The 18439-nt window shown below is 39.1% G+C and overlaps 1 protein-coding gene across 3 annotated transcripts in view; it reads right to left on the bottom strand.

The window, feature by feature from the left end:
- Positions 1–18439, bottom strand: part of LOC122817133 (bactericidal permeability-increasing protein-like) — a 388416-nt gene that overhangs the window by 62989 nt on the left and 306988 nt on the right. For all 3 annotated transcript variants that reach the window (XM_044090325.1, XM_044090327.1, XM_044090326.1), the window contains one exon: positions 423–499. In XM_044090325.1, the coding sequence (XP_043946260.1) occupies positions 423–499 (77 nt within the window). The remainder of the gene's footprint in view (positions 1–422; positions 500–18439) is intronic.

Genomic DNA, 18439 nt, shown 5'->3' with positions numbered 1-18439 from the left:
CATTCTAAGTATCAGGAACCCATCCCTCTCACTTCAGTGGGGAAAACATGCTAGACTATGGGACCAGAGGTTAGCCTGGAGGAAAGTTAAATACAGGGCTTAGAGAAAGACCAGCAGGAGCTGCTAAGATATGCAGTGAACTAAACAAATTTTCATCAGTGCCCAGCACTGTAACTTTATTATAGCAATGAGGTCATTTATTAATGCATACCAAAGTTTCATAACACGTTTGCATCTCATTCGCTATGCTGTTTTGTATTTATTTTTAACATACTAAAGCTATACAGCATATAATATGCAGATGTTTAACTCGGGTATGTGTGCAACTCTTCTTACTCAGCAATTATCTAAGTTATAATATGTTACCCACAATCCCTCAAGTTATATGCCCATGGCCTAAAAAAGCAGTAGATGATACTCACCTGATTTATCTTTATTGAAGGACTGACAAATTTGATTTTGTCGATGGTTGGAAGGGGAAATCCTTTTGCCAGTTTTTCTGGAAGAAAAAAAAAAAAGATCAGCAAGTTAGAGAACAAATAGCATATTCCTTCAGCTTAAAATAGTGGTAAGATGAGAAGGCAGTTTCTGGACATTTTGAGCAAGTTTTACCCTTGTTTGGTACTCTCCATTATTATGCGTTTGTTCAGAAAACATTCATTACAGAGTCCACAATAAGGAACAATGACCAAGATATTACTGACATTGAACGCTTTAACATCCTTCTCAAACAATTAGAAAATGATCTATATAAAATGCAAAGGTATGTTTGGCAACGTAAACATTTAGAAGCCTCGCTACATTTTAACATAATACCTAGAGGCATGAGAGTCTTGTGCATGCCAACATACGGCGAAAGCCAACCTGAATTACTCAGGAAATGGCAAGAAATCAATCTTGACACGAGCCGTAGATACATGCAACTACTGATAGATCATTTTATGCCGCTGGAACAAGACCTATTAACTAATGTAAATAAACTGAATCAAGAGATACGCCATACCTTTAATACTGAATTTTGCATTAAAAGATTAGAAGATCTATATATACAGATTGAATCATACAGTAATAAGTTACAGTTAATTAAACATCGGAAACTGCAACGGGACCATCGCGATTTTGCAGAGGGTAACGTATTCATTTGGCCACGCAACGTGAATAATGACGTCAGAGCCAGTAGCAGAGGGAGAACGGTGAACCCTTCAGACACCACGCTCATAGGCAAGGAACTGACATCTAGCACTACTGTTTTAGTCAATAATTCTTCCAGTAGAACTTCGGATAGTGCATTTATTACTCCGCCAGAGATGATTGAAACAGTAGCACATATATCTGCCTCCACTCCTATGCCTAACCAAGAGGCAGATAAGGTTAACTACAAAACGAATTTTCTACATAATGGGGCGATACCGAAAAACAATGCAACCGCTCCTCCTTTTTTACCGTATTCCATACGGAAACCCACAGTACCGAGAGAGCGGTCCAGAAGCTGGGACAAACGCAAGCGGAAGTTCTCAGAGGAGAATATCCAGCAGAGAAGACACCAAAGACAGTAAATGAGTCATTTTTATTCTTTAACTTGTCCAGCTATGTACTTTCTGAGTCTGACGTGAGCCTCCTTAACAGAGGCCTGTCATTTATTCCCTCGCAAGCAAGTAGGTTGCAGGACATTATAATTGATTTAAGAATTTTTGGTCGGAAGCTAGAACTAAAATTGTTATTCAATGATAAAAAGATGTGTAATTTAGATCAAGATGATGAAGCTATATGTCTCAAAAAGAAAAGTCTTTATTCTCCCCCTCTACCTACACATATCGAATGTTTTATAAAACTATGTGAAAACAGTTTTTACAAATATTTTTATGATGGCACTAGAAAATGTTTGTTTTTTAACATGAATACAAATGAAAGGCTATCTTTACAGAAACTAATTAATGAGCCCTCAATAACAATTAGACCTGCTGATAAAGGGGGAGGGTTTGTGATATTCAATACTGAAGAATATGCTTCATTAATGTTAAGAATGCTGGATGATACAAACACATACATTAAGATTTCTAATGTGCAATATTTTAATATTATTAAGAGAATTAATGAAGAGTTATATGATATGCTGATGTGTTATCAAATTAGTAAGGAATTATATGACTTTCTTACTATTGAATCTCCCCAGATGCCCAATATAAAAGCTTTGCCAAAAATGCATAAGAATGAATCCTCACCCCCCATCAGACTATTTTCATCTATTTAGAAAAAATTTTGAGACCCATTATGAACAAAATCCCTACAATTTTAAAGGATAGCCATCAATTACTAGAAATACTTGACCATTTTGAAGTGGAACTAAAACAAGGAACTCATTTATTAGTGACACTAGACATACAGAGTTTATTTACATGCATTCCCAATGATGAGGGTATACAATCCATAAGAGAATTACTTCGGTTTTATCCTGAGATAAGTTGCAACAAGACTATTCTAATCTGTCAGCTACTGGATTTAGTCCTTTCAAACAATGTTTTTTCATTCTCAGAACAAATGTATCTTCAGAAGTGGGGTGTTGCCATGGACACACCCTGCGTGAACACATACGCTAATCTAGTGGTGAATTTGTGGGAAAGAGAACATTTGTTTAACAATGACCTATACAAAAAAGTATTATTATATACTAGATTTGTGGATGATATTTTAATTATATGGGAAGGTACAATAGAACAATTTGAAAGTTTTTTGAAACACTTAGAGAGCACATCCAGTTTTTTGAGGTTCACGATGGAGGCATCTTTTGTAGAAGTTAATTTTTTAGATTTAAATTTAAAAATCAGTAATGGGAAAATTGTATCCACACTTTATAGAAAAAAAATGTTGGAAAAATGCATTGCTTAGCTTCGATAGCATGCATCCAAGATATGTCTTCAATGGCATTGTAAAAAGCCAGTTTATTAGATTGAATAGGATTTGTAAAGATAATCTTGATCTCAGACTTCAAGCTGATAAGATGGAAGATTTGTTCTTACAGAGGGGCTATAATAAGACATTGATTAAAGGAGTTAGAAATCAAATAATTAGAACGACAGTTAATTTGAATGCATTAGAAGTAGACAGAAGTTATCAGTGTCGTAATAAGAGATCAGTTTTAAAATATCAAGAAAAAGTTCACTTCGTTACTACATACACTAATGATAACAGAATGATTAAAAACATTATAGGCAATCATTGGCAAGTGTTAACAGTAGATGACAGAACGTTAAAGCTAGTAGGTGAAATTCCTAGTTTCACGTATCGTAACAGCAAGAATCTAAAGAGATTATTATGTAAAGCACATACTAGGAAGGAAACAATGGTTATAGAGCCCAACTTGAATATGGGCACATTTGCATGTAAACACTGTAGTATGTGCAAGTATATTACAGAAGTGCAAACATATACATCCAACTATGAATTATTCATTTACACCCAAGTTCTATGCATCGTGTGATACCTGTAACATTTATTTAGCTACATGTGAACATTGTTCAGCATTTTATATAGGGCTCACAAAAAGAGAATTCAAGAAAAGAATCTATAACCATATATACGATATTAAGAAAAGTAATGAAGCTAATGCATTGGCAAAACATATAATTCAGTATGATCAACACAGTTTCAAATTCAGGGTTTTACAAATTGTTAATAACAGTAGCAGAGGGGGTGATCCTGTGAATTTACTAGAACAAAAGGAACTACAATGGATACTAAAAATGAGAGCACATTATTATCCAGGATTAAATCAGTATGTTCCTTTGAAACCAGTTTTGAGAAATTGTAAATAATATGCCATTTATTATATATTATATATTATGCATTATATATTGTATATTTTATATCTGATTATGCACATTCACACCCTCTTTTTCATATGTCTTTGTTATATATATTTTTTATACATTTTTTATATGTTTTTACATTAATTCTAATATATTTATTTCTTTTAAATATTGATATATTTATTAAAAAATTTTATACTTATATTTATATTCAGATCTATGAGTTCTTAGCACATAGCACTTTAATAAAATAGAATGAATAATACATGATGCATTAGCTTCAGTCTGACCTGCAGTTTTAGGGGCATACATTCAATTATTACTATTTTTTATAGGAATCAGTTTGGTTATATATACAAGAGGTAACTGTTTACATTCATATATTTCTTGATCTGATTATTATATATAGGTTCCATGGCACAATGAATTAGTTCTAAAAGGATTAAAATGTTATATTATATTATATTTTGATAGGCTATTTAAATGCAATATGTACATAACATTGTTCGTGACGTCAGCTATGGCTTTAAATTTGAAGGTTTTTATTAATTAATGAGCAATTACACTAATTGGATACAAGGCACAAGGTATTTAAACTAAGTTTTCTGTGCAAATAATGAAATCTGATGAAGCGTATGGTGCATACGCGAAAGCGCTCATTTCCTATGTTTTTACCTTTGGAATAAAGAAGAAGTTTTTAACTACATATATCGTTGGTTTATTTAAGAACTTTGTGAGTATATGCTGCCATTCCGCACTGGGTATACTTGTGTTTTTTCTACTACATTCCTGTATTCTACAAACAAGGACAATTCTATAAATCATCAATAAAAGCCATCGCCTGACAATGATTTAATCATGTCATAAGCTTGGCAGACAGTTATAAAAGTGAAGTAAACCCAAAACAAACCCCACTACATGGAATCCTCACTTAAACAGGGTATATAATATATAATAAAAGAAAAAAAATGTACAAAATCAGGAAGAGCAACTCCATTAAATGCAGCTGCTCTCTTATACATCCAAACAAGAAACTAAGAGGTCTAATTAAGTCCAAAAAGGCCAGCTACAAGGTCAGGATAGCCTCACAGAATAAGGATAATTAAAAGGCCTTTTTCAGCAAGGAGTAGAACTTCAACAGCCTTGCTCGATAGGGGCACAAAGAACTAACATCTGGCAACAGGATGACTGGGAATATTCTTAGGCTAGGCTTGTATTGGCTCCAGGGCCATTAGCCTAGTGCTCACCTATGAACCTATTAAAAAGACTATACATCAGTGTGTCTAATTTGACAACTTTCACTGATCGAGTGACATAGCAAATCTACTGTCTGATAAATTCAGCTCAAACCTCACTCTCCCACTCCCACCAACTACACCAGGTGAAATCCCCTTCAACATACTTCCCCAACTGTTAGCAAGGACCAGGTGCTGGAAGCAGTCAGTAAAGTCAAGAACCCCCACCTTCACTGTTCCTGAAAACATCCCTGGTTTCCTCCTGAACAGTTTAAAATACATCCTATCAGGACCACTTGAGACACTCTTCAACTACAGCCTCAAAACAGGCGACATTCCAAGTGAATGGAGGACTGAAACAGTCATTTCCTTCCACAAGGGTGAACCATAAACCGATGTAGGGAGCTACAGGCCTATCAGTCTTGTTGTTGTTGTTGTTGTGTCTTTCGGCTTTTCCTGGTTAGGGGTCGCCACAGCTGAACTCCGGTCCACTAATGATTGGTAGTTGATTTTTACGTGCCGAGTTACCAGCCCTGATGCACAACCTTCAATGAAGGTACGCCCATTCACGCATGTCTCCACGCAGAAGATGCTCTAGCTGACAATCGAACCGGACAGCGTCTTACTGTGAGGTGACAACGCTACCGCAGCACCACCACCGTGGGTCAGACAGACCTATCAGTCTAATGAGCCTAATAAGCAATGCCATGGAATAAATTATCATAGAAATGATAAACAAGGCCATTGGCAACCTACAGACACTGGACCCATCTCAATTTGGCTTTGTTAGGGGAAGGTCATATCTACTTAGCCTGGTAGACTTCTTAAGAGAGGCAAAGGATGAGGATAAAACAGTCGATATTCTGTATCTTGACTTGACCAAGGCATTCAATACAATGCACCACTCAGGCACGGTTGACAAGCTTTCTGAGCTATGCATAAATCCCTATGTAACTCACTGGATGGCTCACAGACAGTACCCCAAGAAGTCAGAATGGGTAAGACCAGCGGAATATCCCAGGGCTCTGTGCTGGGCCCACTCCTTTTTTGGATCTACTTCTTGGAAGTAAAGGCTAACGTTCAAAGCCTCTGGCTCACCAACTTCACATCTAACTGTAAATTGGGAGCCATCATAGATTCTGTCTGAGACACCAACATCTTGCAAGAGGGTTTAGCACAGACAAATAACTGGTGCCAAAGCCATGGCCTAAAACTCAGTGCCAAAAATGCATTACAACGCTTTTTGGGAAACTGTCAACCCAAGTTAATTATTCCATCAATAAAACACCCCTAAGCGTCCGGCCATTAGTAAAGGATCTGGGAACATTTGTAAAAAGCAGTCTGGCCTTTGATCAATATGTAGCTAAAATAGTAAGGAAATCTTTCTGTGTTGCCCAACTGATAAGGGTATAGCATCCAGGTCCAAGGAAGTTACAGTACCACTCTACTTGGCCCTTATCAGCCCCATCATTGAATACAGACCTATCATTGAATACAATGCCCCCTTTGGCATGCACCTAACCAGACACTTGCAACAGTTGAAATACTCACAAAGGTTTCTCACCAAAAGAATTAAGGGCATGAATACCCTATCCTACACTGATCACCTAAAGGCCCTGTCTATGTATTCAGCCTCCTAGAAGTTGCTGAGAGGGTACCTTTGCTGGTTTACAGGGCTTCTTCAGCCCCAGTCCTGATGGAGCTGCTGCACATGTGCAAAACAATTAGCACCAGAAACACTAGATCCAGGGATCTGAACTTCAGTTGCAACAAACAGAACATACTGGGGAGACAGATATATTTCCCAAACGATCCCCATGCTGTGCAATAGGTTCCCTATCCAAGTAAATCAGAGTTCACCCCTGACCCTATTCAAACAAAATGTTGGCAACTGGATGGGAGATTGTAAACTTATCCCTGGTCTGGCCCCCATGTCCCTTATGGACAGAGGCCATCAAGAAGAAAGGTATTATCCTAACTAACCCCCCCCCAAGAAAATCCCTTATTTACCTCCCTATTAAGATGCCCTTCCATATAGATGTCCATGATACTCAGGATCCAAATGGGTTTGGGGTGCACGACTAGGCTTGTAAGGGCCCTAAGGATAATTAGCCTAGTAACAACCTATGAACCTGTGAACCTATGAATCCAAGGTGCAAAATCCTTCCTGTACTTCGTGCTAGCCAAATTTGAATTATTATATCTGGAATGCATGTAAATTTCTAAGTTTGGGCTTTAATATGTATAATTAAACCCCTCAAACCTTGAGTTAACAGTGTGATGATAAATGCCTGACCCTTCTTTAAAGAACTGTTTTTATAATCACGTATGTTAATGCTGTTGTATTTGTTGATAAAGCTCCATCATTGAGGAAAGGGTCTTCATTATGAGAGTTTAATTCATACTCTGGAAGTATCACACAACCAATTACTGAACTGTCCTAAGTTCCTTACTGGTTCACTATATGTGGTTTGGGCTTGCATTTGAGTTGAGTGTTGCACTGTAAATAGCCTGGTGGACAGCTCTGTGGCAAACAGTGATAAAACTTGATTGTCTGTGATCAGGACATTCCATTTTTAGTCTGGATCTTAGTGGTGATGGTGGTGGGGGAAGAGGAGTGAAGGGACAGTACCTGCTCACCTCCATCATGGATACGGTTGTGCACATATAACTGGGGTGCATATTCCATAACTAGAATCCCAGGTGGAGACCAGAGGTTGTGCAGAGATGCTTCTTGCAAAGGTGTGTGTGTGTGTGTGTTTGGGGGGGACGGGGGGGAGAGCAGGGCCTTCTGAAGTTGGCAACACTCGTGGAAGCAGATAAAACCACTTGCTAAAGCTCACTGTATACCTCCCTCGAGTCTCTAAACATGCATAGAGGGAATGCTAGGTCCATAAGAAAAAGAAAAAAATAAATCTCCATTAGTTACTGCTCTGCTCTTGACACTCGTTTAACTTCCTGTGGCAAAAAATGTCTATCACTTTGTTAGAAAAATATGTATTCACATATATAAGCTGTTAGAAAAATATGTATTCACATATATAAGCTGTTAGGAAAATATGTATTCAAATATATAAACTGTTAGAGAGACATATATTCAGACATATATAAGCTGTGTGGTCAGGCATATATAAATGTACTCGAACATATATGAAGTGCAAAGGCTGAGAACAGTATAATATGTAATGCATTTAATTCTATTTTACTAGAATTGCAGTAGAAATAAACTTGCATATTATTGCTTGAGACTTAAACTGTAAGTGTGATTAAAGCTTTGACCCTGACAGTAGCTGGCTAAGCTGGCTCATGTCTGTCAGTGAATAATTATTTGCAAAGTTAGAAAATAATGAATCTGTGTGCATGTGTATCTTTTCCTGCTTCCACCGAGGAGAATGGCCTTGTGCGCACTATCAGAGATAATGTCCAGCTGGTGGACAAGAGAAGACAAAGAGAAGTATTAAGAAGACACTCATCCATTGTATTCGAACTAATCTAAGAGCCTTGAATTGGTTACATCCTCGGAAGGACATTGTGACTGACCAGGTGCTTTGCAAGGCTGTAATATTCTCATGGGAAAAAAGATTTTTGAAAAGCATTACTTCAGCATTTTCTTATGAATTACAGTGATGTAAAGACCCTGTCACTGACCATGTCAGTGAGGTGGGCAAAAGCTGTTTGTAAATAGTATAAAATGGAGAGTATTTCCTGAATAAAGTTAGTCAAAACTCTGTACATGTTTATGTATGGTTTTTTGCCTCCTAATGTACATTAGTGGGACTGTGTATACAGTAGATACTTGAGCATCCTGCATTACTGTCTGTTATTGTGAATGATTTTTACAGTCTGATTTTAACAATTTATCTAACATTTTGGTCCTTCTGGTAAGCCGGAATTCCCTTGGTAAGCTGCAGGTCAGAGTGTATAGGTGGCACTGAAAACTGCGCAGAAGAAGGAAAGACCTCCGACTGAATTGTCGTATGCAAAGAGGCTGTCCACTTGTCTGATCTGTGGCCGAAAAGCGGAAAACTGGATCCTAAAAAGAAGTACAGCGGTAAGCGGGAGGCTCAGGTAAGCAGAATTCCCCTCTTTGTCTTTGTTTTAGATCAGGGACCAGGTTACACTGTGCTATTGCTAAGGTTTGTGATAGCAGGGAGAGAGATAGTCGAAGTATTGTATCTTGAGTCATAGATCAGGAAATAAACAAAGCAAAGTAAAACAGTCATTCTAGACACTACTGTGGACACGGGGAATAAGATACCACGTGGTACAAGAGAAGGGTTACGTAACAGTCTTTTCTAAAGAGACATGGGAAATGAGTGCACTAAAGGGTCGCGAGACCCGCCCCTAACAGAAGATGCAAAGTATATGCAATTGCAAAGAGCAGACAATGTGAGACATTTTGCAAAATGGGTCAACAAGTATGAATTTAATGGTAAATTAGATAAAATATCACTAGTGAAACTTTTGAAGCAGTTAAAATCTGACGCAGAGGGTCAGGCAAAAAAACAACGACAGTTGGGTGTTTCTCAAGCACATAGGTGGATTGAGGAAGTGAACCGGAGGGAGCAGAAAATTAAGAATGCAAAAGCATTATTTTTAGACAAAGAGGATAATAATACGGTAGTAGCAACGGCCCCTCCCCCACCACCTCCTCCGATGCCTTACTTAGAATATGAAGCGGGAGGGCGGGCTGGACCCCCCCCCCCACGCTATCCGGAGACAACAGGGGTATTAAGACAACCATTTGTAAGAGAACCTATTGGAACTAGATCCCGAACACGTCAAACACTTACAGATGTTCAACTAAGCGGAAATTCATTAGATGAGAGTGAGGAAATCTGTCCATTAATTGAAGTACCAAACCCACAGGCAGGACAGGAGGGCCAGGCCTCAACTCTCTTAGTGTATAGACCATGGACACCGGAAGACATCCGGAAAGCTACAGAGGGAATTCCCCATCCAAAAATTAACTTTGGAAAATTTGTACAAGATTTACAGGGTATGAGATTGAGTTACCACCTAAATGGGGAAGAGGTAGAAAAATTAGTTAGACAAATTTTAGGTCCGGACTGGCACATGATTTGCGGCACCTGGAATGCCCGTGACGTGCAACTCAGGCCACTCCTACATAGTGACGCAGAACTAGATACTAGGTTGAAGGGTCTCACAGACCGCATTACTGAAAAATGGAAACCTAGGGCAGATTGGACTTGTATTAACCAATGCGTGCAACAAGATAATGAAACAGTAGACGCATACTATGGTAGATTATTAGAATGTTTCAATAACCATAGTGGTATGACTATTCCTGAAAATCAGAAAAATGATAGCTCATATGAACAACAATTGAAGAATGCATTCTTAAAAGGTTGCATTGCCCCTATCACTAGCTTCGTCACGAAGCATATGATAGATCACCGAACGAGTAGGCTTCAAGCCTTATTAGAGTATGCTAGGCATGCTGAAAGACATTTTAACAGTAAAAAGAAAAAGAAAACGCAGGTCTTCACAGCTGAAGACGGAGCGGAAGTCTTTGTAGTACAAACAGCCAAAAAGGGTAAGTTTAAATGTTCAGGGTAACAAACGTTCTGACAAAACTCAGAATTCTATGAGGACAGAGACAAAAGAGGTGAATGCTTTAACTGCGGAAGGAAGGGACATTTGGCAAGGGATTGCAGGAGTAAGACACCTGCAGAAAAAAAGGATAAGGATGATGAGGATTGACTAGATGGCAGTCATACTGCTCAGCGGTCGTCAGGAGAGACTGATGAGCAGGGAAATAATGTAAATATAATAGAAGACACAGATGACATGCAACCGGATGTAGAAGTTGGGGAAAGTGAAGTTTTGGACTTGGCCTTGCTGAGCTTGGAGCTCTATTTAGCAGACACAAAACCGGAAGTTACACTTCTGGTGGAAGGGAGAGAAATCAAATTCTTGTGTGATTCAGGAGCATCGCGAACTTTGATACACCCTTCAAAGTTGCCGGAGCACTCTGAGTCACCCGATTATATATTAGTGAAAGCAGCAAACGGACAGCTGTACAGGGAACCACTTTCCCATGATATAGCAATAACTGACCCTGTCTCGGGTATAACCCAGAGAAGTAAAATAGTACTTTCTGCTAAATGTCCCATGAACTTATTAGGAAGAGATCTCATGCAGCTTTTTGGCATAGCAGTAGTTCCTACCATGAAAGGTATGGAGGCACAGAGACAAATCGATGCTTTTGTGGTACGATCGGAGGGTGAGGCTTATTATTGGTACAGCCAGGACCTGGTTACAACCGGTCCAGGGGCAGTGACCAAGGAACTGATGAACGTAGCCACCAGCAAGGTGCTTCCCCTCGATGTTGATCAACAACATTTGTTACATTGTACCCTATACTATTGTAGCACATCGGGGCCTGATAAGGAATACGAACAAAAATTGTTCAGGAATCCTGCAAATAGATTAATACTACGGACTTTATATTGGGATACTGAGGGCAATAGTGTGGTGAGTTGTTCATTACCTCAGGAGTTCCTGGAATTGTACAGATCCAACAAACTACCGCATGTCAGCCTAACCAAGAACAGGGATGTTAGGTGGGTGGATTTGGGTGACAAAGTGACAAGATGGGAGAAACTAACTGAGTTGGAATTATCAGACCAAGGAGTACAGAAACAGAAACTAAATTGGTTAGCATACGCCAGCTGTACACTTACAACAGAGTGAAGACAGCTGATTGGCGTTCTTGATAGAAGAAGAAGAAAAAGCTTTAAGTGAGGTACCAAACATTCTTTGGTCAACAGGGAAATCGGATGTAGGGCTTATTCGAACAGCAGGTCCAGTAATTATTACACCAAAGTCGGCTTTTAGACCAAGGAAAAGACAATATCCCTTGAGAAAGGATGCGGAGCAGGGAATCAAACCTATCATAATGGCTTTACTTAAGAAAGGGATACTGGTAGAATCCTTGAATTCACCATGTAATACTCCTCTGTTTCCTGTTAAAAAAGCAAACGGGGAATGGCGGATGGTACAAGATTTACAGGCTGTAAATGATGCGGTAATACCAAGGGCACCTACGGTGCCAGACCCGCATACCTTGTTAAATGATTTGAAGCCGCAACAAAAGTATTTTACCGTGGTAGATATTAGCAATGCTTTCTTCTCAATACCTATACACCCTGATAGCCAGCATTGGTTTGCATTTACATTTCAGGGTAAAAGGCATACGTACACCCGACTACCACAGGGATATAGTGAAAATCCAACAATATTTGCACAAGAGATGGCTAGCAACCTGGCGGGATTTACTCCACCAGGGGGCAGTCAAGTGTTACTTTATGTAGATGACATCTTGCTTGCAGCCCCTACCCAGCAGCAATGTAGGGAAGACACAATAGCATTATTGAAATTTTTGGCAGAGCAAGGGCATAAAGTGAACAAACATAAATTGCAACTTTGGAAAAAGCAGGTTAAATACCTGGGATATGTGATATCCAAAGAAGGTAGAACACTAGATGAAGATAGAAAAACAGCAATCTTACAAGCACCTAAACCAACTACTAAAAAGGAAATGATGTCCTTCTTAGGAACGACTAATTTTTGTCGAAGTTGGATACCGAATTATGCCTTGGAAACAGCTCCATTGGCTGATTTAATATTTAAAACACCAATGGCGGCACAAGAAATACTACATTGGACATCGGAAGCAGAAACAGCTTTTTGCAGACTAAAACAACTGATAGTTTCATCATTAGTTTTAGGGCTTCCGAATTACCATAAGAGATTTTTTCAGACTGTAGATTGCAGGCAGGGATATATGACGTCAGTACTGACGCAACAACATGGCAGCAAGCAACGCCCCATAGCTTACTATTCATCACAGTTAGATCCGGTGGCATGATCATTGCCACCCTGTGTACAAGCAGTTGTTGCAGCAGCTATGGCAGTGCAAGCTTCGGCCTCAGTGGTATTGTTTCATCCTCTCACGTTGAGAGTACCTCATGCAGTCGCGATAATTTTACTGCAAGAAAAAATAGCATTTTTGTCCCCTGCCAGACATCTTTCTTGTATGACCATACTATTGAGTCAACCTCATATGACAATTGAATGATGCACAACATTAAATCCATCAACATTACTTCCGATTCCTGTAAATGGCACACCACACAGTTGCCTACAGGAAATGGAACAAATAACCACACCCAGACAAGATCTCACTGATGTGCCTTTAGCTGATGCAGAAGTGACATTTTATGTAGACGGATCCTGTAGACGAGGACCTACAGGAAAGAACCTAGTGGGTTATGCAGTAGTAACAGATAGTGAAATTATAGAAGCGCAACCCCTGCAACATAACTTGTCTGCTCAAGCAGCAGAGTTGATAGCTTTGACACGTGCCTGCACTCTAGCGAAAGACAGATGTGTGAACATATATACTGACAGTCAGTATGCTTTCTCTACAGTGCATGTTTTTGCGCAACAGTGGAAGAACAGGGGAATGATAACATCTACTGGCAAACCGATTAATCATGCACAATTGATTTTAAACCTGTTAGATTCCATTCAGTTACCCACTAAAGTAGCTATTTGTAAATGTGCAGCCCATACCAAACGACAGGATAAGATTTCAAAAGGAAATGCTCGGGCTGATGCAGCTGCAAAGCAAGCTGCCTCAGACCTAGAGACCGTGTTTTCAAATGAAGAATTGCAACCTTCTGAGACTCTAGACTTAGAAATGTTGAAAACAATGCAGACATTAGCTACAAAAGCAGAAAAACAAAAGTGGATAAAACGAGGAGCAATCCTTGAAGAGGGACTGTACGTCTCCAAAGACAAAAAGCCAATATTGCCATCTAATTTATTTAGATATGCAGCTTTGTTGAGCCATGGGCAGAGCCATGTCTCAACAGGGGGGATGGTACAGTTAGTTAACAGAACATTCCAAACATACGGATTTACGAATTATACACAAAAATTTTGTGCAGCATGTCATATTTGTAGCAAACACCATGCACAGGGAGCATTTAAACCGAAGCGAGGGAATTTTCCGACACCACCCTATCCATTCCATACTATTTGTATGGATTTTATAGAACTGAACAAATGTGAAGGAAAGAAATACTGTTTAGTGATCATAGATATGTTTTCAAAATGGGTAGAAGCTTTTCTGACTAGGAACCCGGATGCAGCAACAGTGGCAAAAGCCTTAGTGAAAGAAATCATTCCTAGATTTGGCATACCGGAAAGAATTTATAGTGATAATGGCACACATTTTGTTAACCAGACAATACACCAGCTTGGGAGATTTTTTGGAATTTCTCTGAAGAACCATTGTGCTTATCACCCCCAGTCAGCAGGACTGGTGGAAAGGTACAATGGAATTTTGAAAAATAAGTTAAGGAAATTGATGAGTGAGACTCAAAAGACTTGGATTTGCTGCCTGCCTTTAGCACTGCTGAGCATGAGAACTGTTCCAAATGTAAGGGGCTTGACCCCCTTTGAGGTAGTATTTGGAAGAGCATATTATGTGCCACAATGGAAAGCCCTCATGCCTGCAGAGCTGGAGGCCGATAGCTCATTAGCTAGTCACATGAAGAAATTGTTAACAAATAAGACTGTTTTGCAGTTGAACTCTTTTTCAGACAAAGAAGAAACAAAGCCGGAGGCCGTGCTGACCCCGGGGTCCTGGATTTGGCTGAAAGTCATCAAGAAAAAGAACTGGGCGAGTCCAAAATGGGAAGGTCCATACCAGGTACTATTGGCAACACCTACTGCAGTGAAAATTGCTGAGAGATCATCTTGGGTTCATTTGACGCACTGTAAACCACTTAAGAAGTTTAAGTTGGATAAACACTTTTTAACTGATATACCACAGAAACAGGATGGCCAGAGGCAGAGTGTATAAAAATGCAAAACAACCCCAAAGACATTGGTTCACTGGCCTACTGATCATACATTTATTAACCATGTTTGTGGTGACCCTTTGTTGTTATGGTTTTTCTTGCATATAACTACAGAAGTGAAATTGATAAAACGTGATGAACTTGCCATAGACTGGCACCCGAACTTTAACACATACCTAGCTATGAAACGAGTCTACGTAGAGACTATGAACGTTTCAAATTGCTGGGTTTGTACTGCAATACCTACAGCATATGGAGGACTATTAATGTCTACTGTCCCTCTGGGGATAAATGAAACTTGGGAAAATTTATTGTTTGACACGGGTACTGTGAGATCACAAGACAAAGTGGCATTATATTTACCCGTTACTCAAAGAGGAATTGTTTGCTTTGTTAAAAATGATACACTCCAGGTTGGTTGGAGTAATTGTAACATAACTGTGTCGTACAAATGTTATATAAAACCTGTAGACCAAGGTACTAGTTGTAGCTCGAACTATGGTTCATATTTAAGCTTGATGAAAACAACGTTAAGAGATGTGCAAAAAACTCCTGAAATATATAGACAATTATCTGTTATAGATAAAAAAATGTTTCATTCAGGGTTAACCCGCATCAGTACTAAAGTAGAAAATTGTTATTTTGTTTGTGGGAAAAAGGCCTATAAATGGTTACCTGAGAATTGGTCCGGCAGTTGTTTTTTGGGTTATCTGGTTCCAGCCATAAGACATACTGCAGAATTGCCCCTGGGTAAAATACGCAATGTGAGAGATGCAGCTCAACAAGCCGAGAATACAGTCAAGAAACCTGCTAATCCGGTGGGTAAGATTGAAGCAAGCTGGAAGGATCAGTCGGCTGTGAAGGACAAAGAAAAATTGACTCATATGGACTTGAGTGACAGTGTCATATCCTGGGCTGGAATATTCCCAGCCTACGGAGCAGTCAAATCGATTTGGGAACTGAGGAAATTGTCAAAACTCCTCGAAGTAATGAGCAACGCGACTTTTTCCGCTCTTGAACTTGTGACTGATGAACTGAATGCAATGAGAACTGTTGTACTACAGAACCGAATGGCTCTCGACTTCACCCTAGCGGCGAGAGGTGGTACGTGCGCGCTTATCAAAGAAGAATGCTGTGCGTACATTCCAGACAACCAACATGAAATCAACGACCACCTAGAGGTAATACAGCAGGTGTCAGCAATGGCAGAACCAGGCCCAAACCCACTGACGAACTTTTTCCAGAATCTATTTGGGGGGTGGGGGTCAGTCCTGATGAATATTCTAATTGCTATTTGTGTGGTACTGCTCATAATTGGAGCATGCGTCTGCTGCGGGATACCCTGTATGAAGAAATTAGTTAGAGACTTAGTTGACATATCAGTAACTGAAACTATGTACCAAGACATGGAATTGAATTTGTTGATACCAAGCGAAAGCCTATCTGAAATATAAAACAAATGACTTACTTAGCTGAAAATCCTTAAAGGGAAAAGGCTAAGAAATGAAATGATATTGTTTATGTTTCAAGTAGAATGAAATGCATTAACAGGAGGGAGAATGTTAGAAAAATATGTATTCACATATATAAGCTGTTAGAAAAATATGTATTCACATATATAAGCTGTTAGGAAAATATGTATTCAAATATATAAACTGTTAGAGAGACATATATTCAGACATATATAAGCTGTGTGGTCAGGCATATATAAATGTACTCGAACATATATGAAGTGCAAAGGCTGAGAACAGTATAATATGTAATGCATTTAATTCTATTTTACTAGAATTGCAGTAGAAATAAACTTGCATATTATTGCTTGAGGCTTAAACTGTAAGTGTGATTAAAGCTTTGACCCTGACAGTAGCTGGCTAAGCTGGCTCATGTCTGTCAGTGAATAATTATTTGCAAAGTTAGAAAATAATGAATCTGTGTGCATGTGTATCTTTTCCTGCTTCCACCGAGGAGAATGGCCTTGTGCGCACTATCAGAGATAATGTCCAGCTGGTGGACAAGAGAAGACAAAGAGAAGTATTAAGAAGACACTCATCCATTGTATTCGAACTAATCTAAGAGCCTTGAATTGGTTACATCCTCGGAAGGACATTGTGACTGACCAGGTGCTTTGCAAGGCTGTAATATTCTCATGGGAAAAAAGATTTTTGAAAAGCATTACTTCAGCATTTTCTTATGAATTACAGTGATGTAAAGACCCTGTCACTGACCACGACAGTGAGGTGGGCAAAAGCTGTTTGTAAATAGTATAAAATGGAGAGTATTTCCTGAATAAAGTTAGTCAAAACTCTGTACATGTTTATGTATGTTTTTTTGCCTCCTAATGTACATTAGTGGGACTGTGTATACAGTAGATACTTGAGCATCCTGCATTACTGTCTGTTATTGTGAATGATTTTTACAGTCTGATTTTAACAATTTATCTAACACACTTTTACAAAATTCCTTAGAGGATTGAATGGGCACCACGGCTCTCACGTTTTGGGTATGAATGACCAATAAGACACACAGGAGGTAGGTCTGATGGTCACATGGTACCTCAGGAAAATAAATAAGAAGTGTTGCATACTACATATAGTCTTCTGAAAAGGGTTTATTACACATTCTGAAATATCCTGTCAGCTTACATTCACCCAGGTGACAGAAAAAGAAACATGTCTGTAAAAATGATATTAAAGCATATAGCCTAACTTAATCTGTGAAGGTGATGGTGATGTTTTTGCCATAGAAAGTCAGTAAAATGAAAATGAAAACACTGTTTGAGAACTGCGTACCCCTGTGTCTCTCCATGCTGACTTAAGGCACGGTGTGAGTCTTTGTTTTGGAAAGTTTGCTGTGAAAGTTATAACATAAAGACTTTTAAAACTAGACTAGAGGTCATAGGATGAATATCTCTTTCAAAACTGGAAGTCATAAGATGACAGCATAACTATGCTAACAGTATTAAAATGCATCTTTACAGATTATGCATAAGTCTATTCAGTGCCATTACTCATTACAATGGTGAATCATAACCAAACTGTCTATTGTGAAAGGAACCCCCCCATTTCATGGATTGCAGCTATAAAAGAATATGCAACACCCCCTGCAGCCCCATATTTCATATGGCTGTTATCTGTAAAAGAGTTTATAAGTAGGTACTAGGCTATCGGCCCTAGGGCCTATACAAGCCTAGCCGAAAAAGTACCCTGGCTTTCGCCACTAAAGAAGATTATTCTCCTGTGCCCCTGTCAAGCAGAGCCACAGAGGTGATCCCCAGGGTGAATTTCCTATTTCCCATCCAATCATCAAGATTTTTCTTGAAGAGAGCTAGTAAGGAGCTTTGCTTGATAAAGATGGGTAGTTTGTTCAAGAGTATGGGAAGTCTCTGGGACAGGCATCTATCCCTCCAGCATGTCCTGTTTAATGTGGTGAGAAGGTTTAGGTCCCTAGCGCATGTAGCTTGGAGGGATTGGGATTTCTTTAGGTGGAGCATGTCCAACAGCTC

Source organism: Protopterus annectens, chromosome 12.part0, assembly GCF_019279795.1.
Source record: "Protopterus annectens isolate FY-2018-M chromosome 12.part0, PAN1.0, whole genome shotgun sequence".
NCBI lineage: Eukaryota > Metazoa > Chordata > Ceratodontiformes > Protopteridae > Protopterus > Protopterus annectens.
The sequence above is the reverse complement of the archived record's forward strand: the minus strand, read 5'-3'. Positions and strand labels throughout refer to the sequence as shown.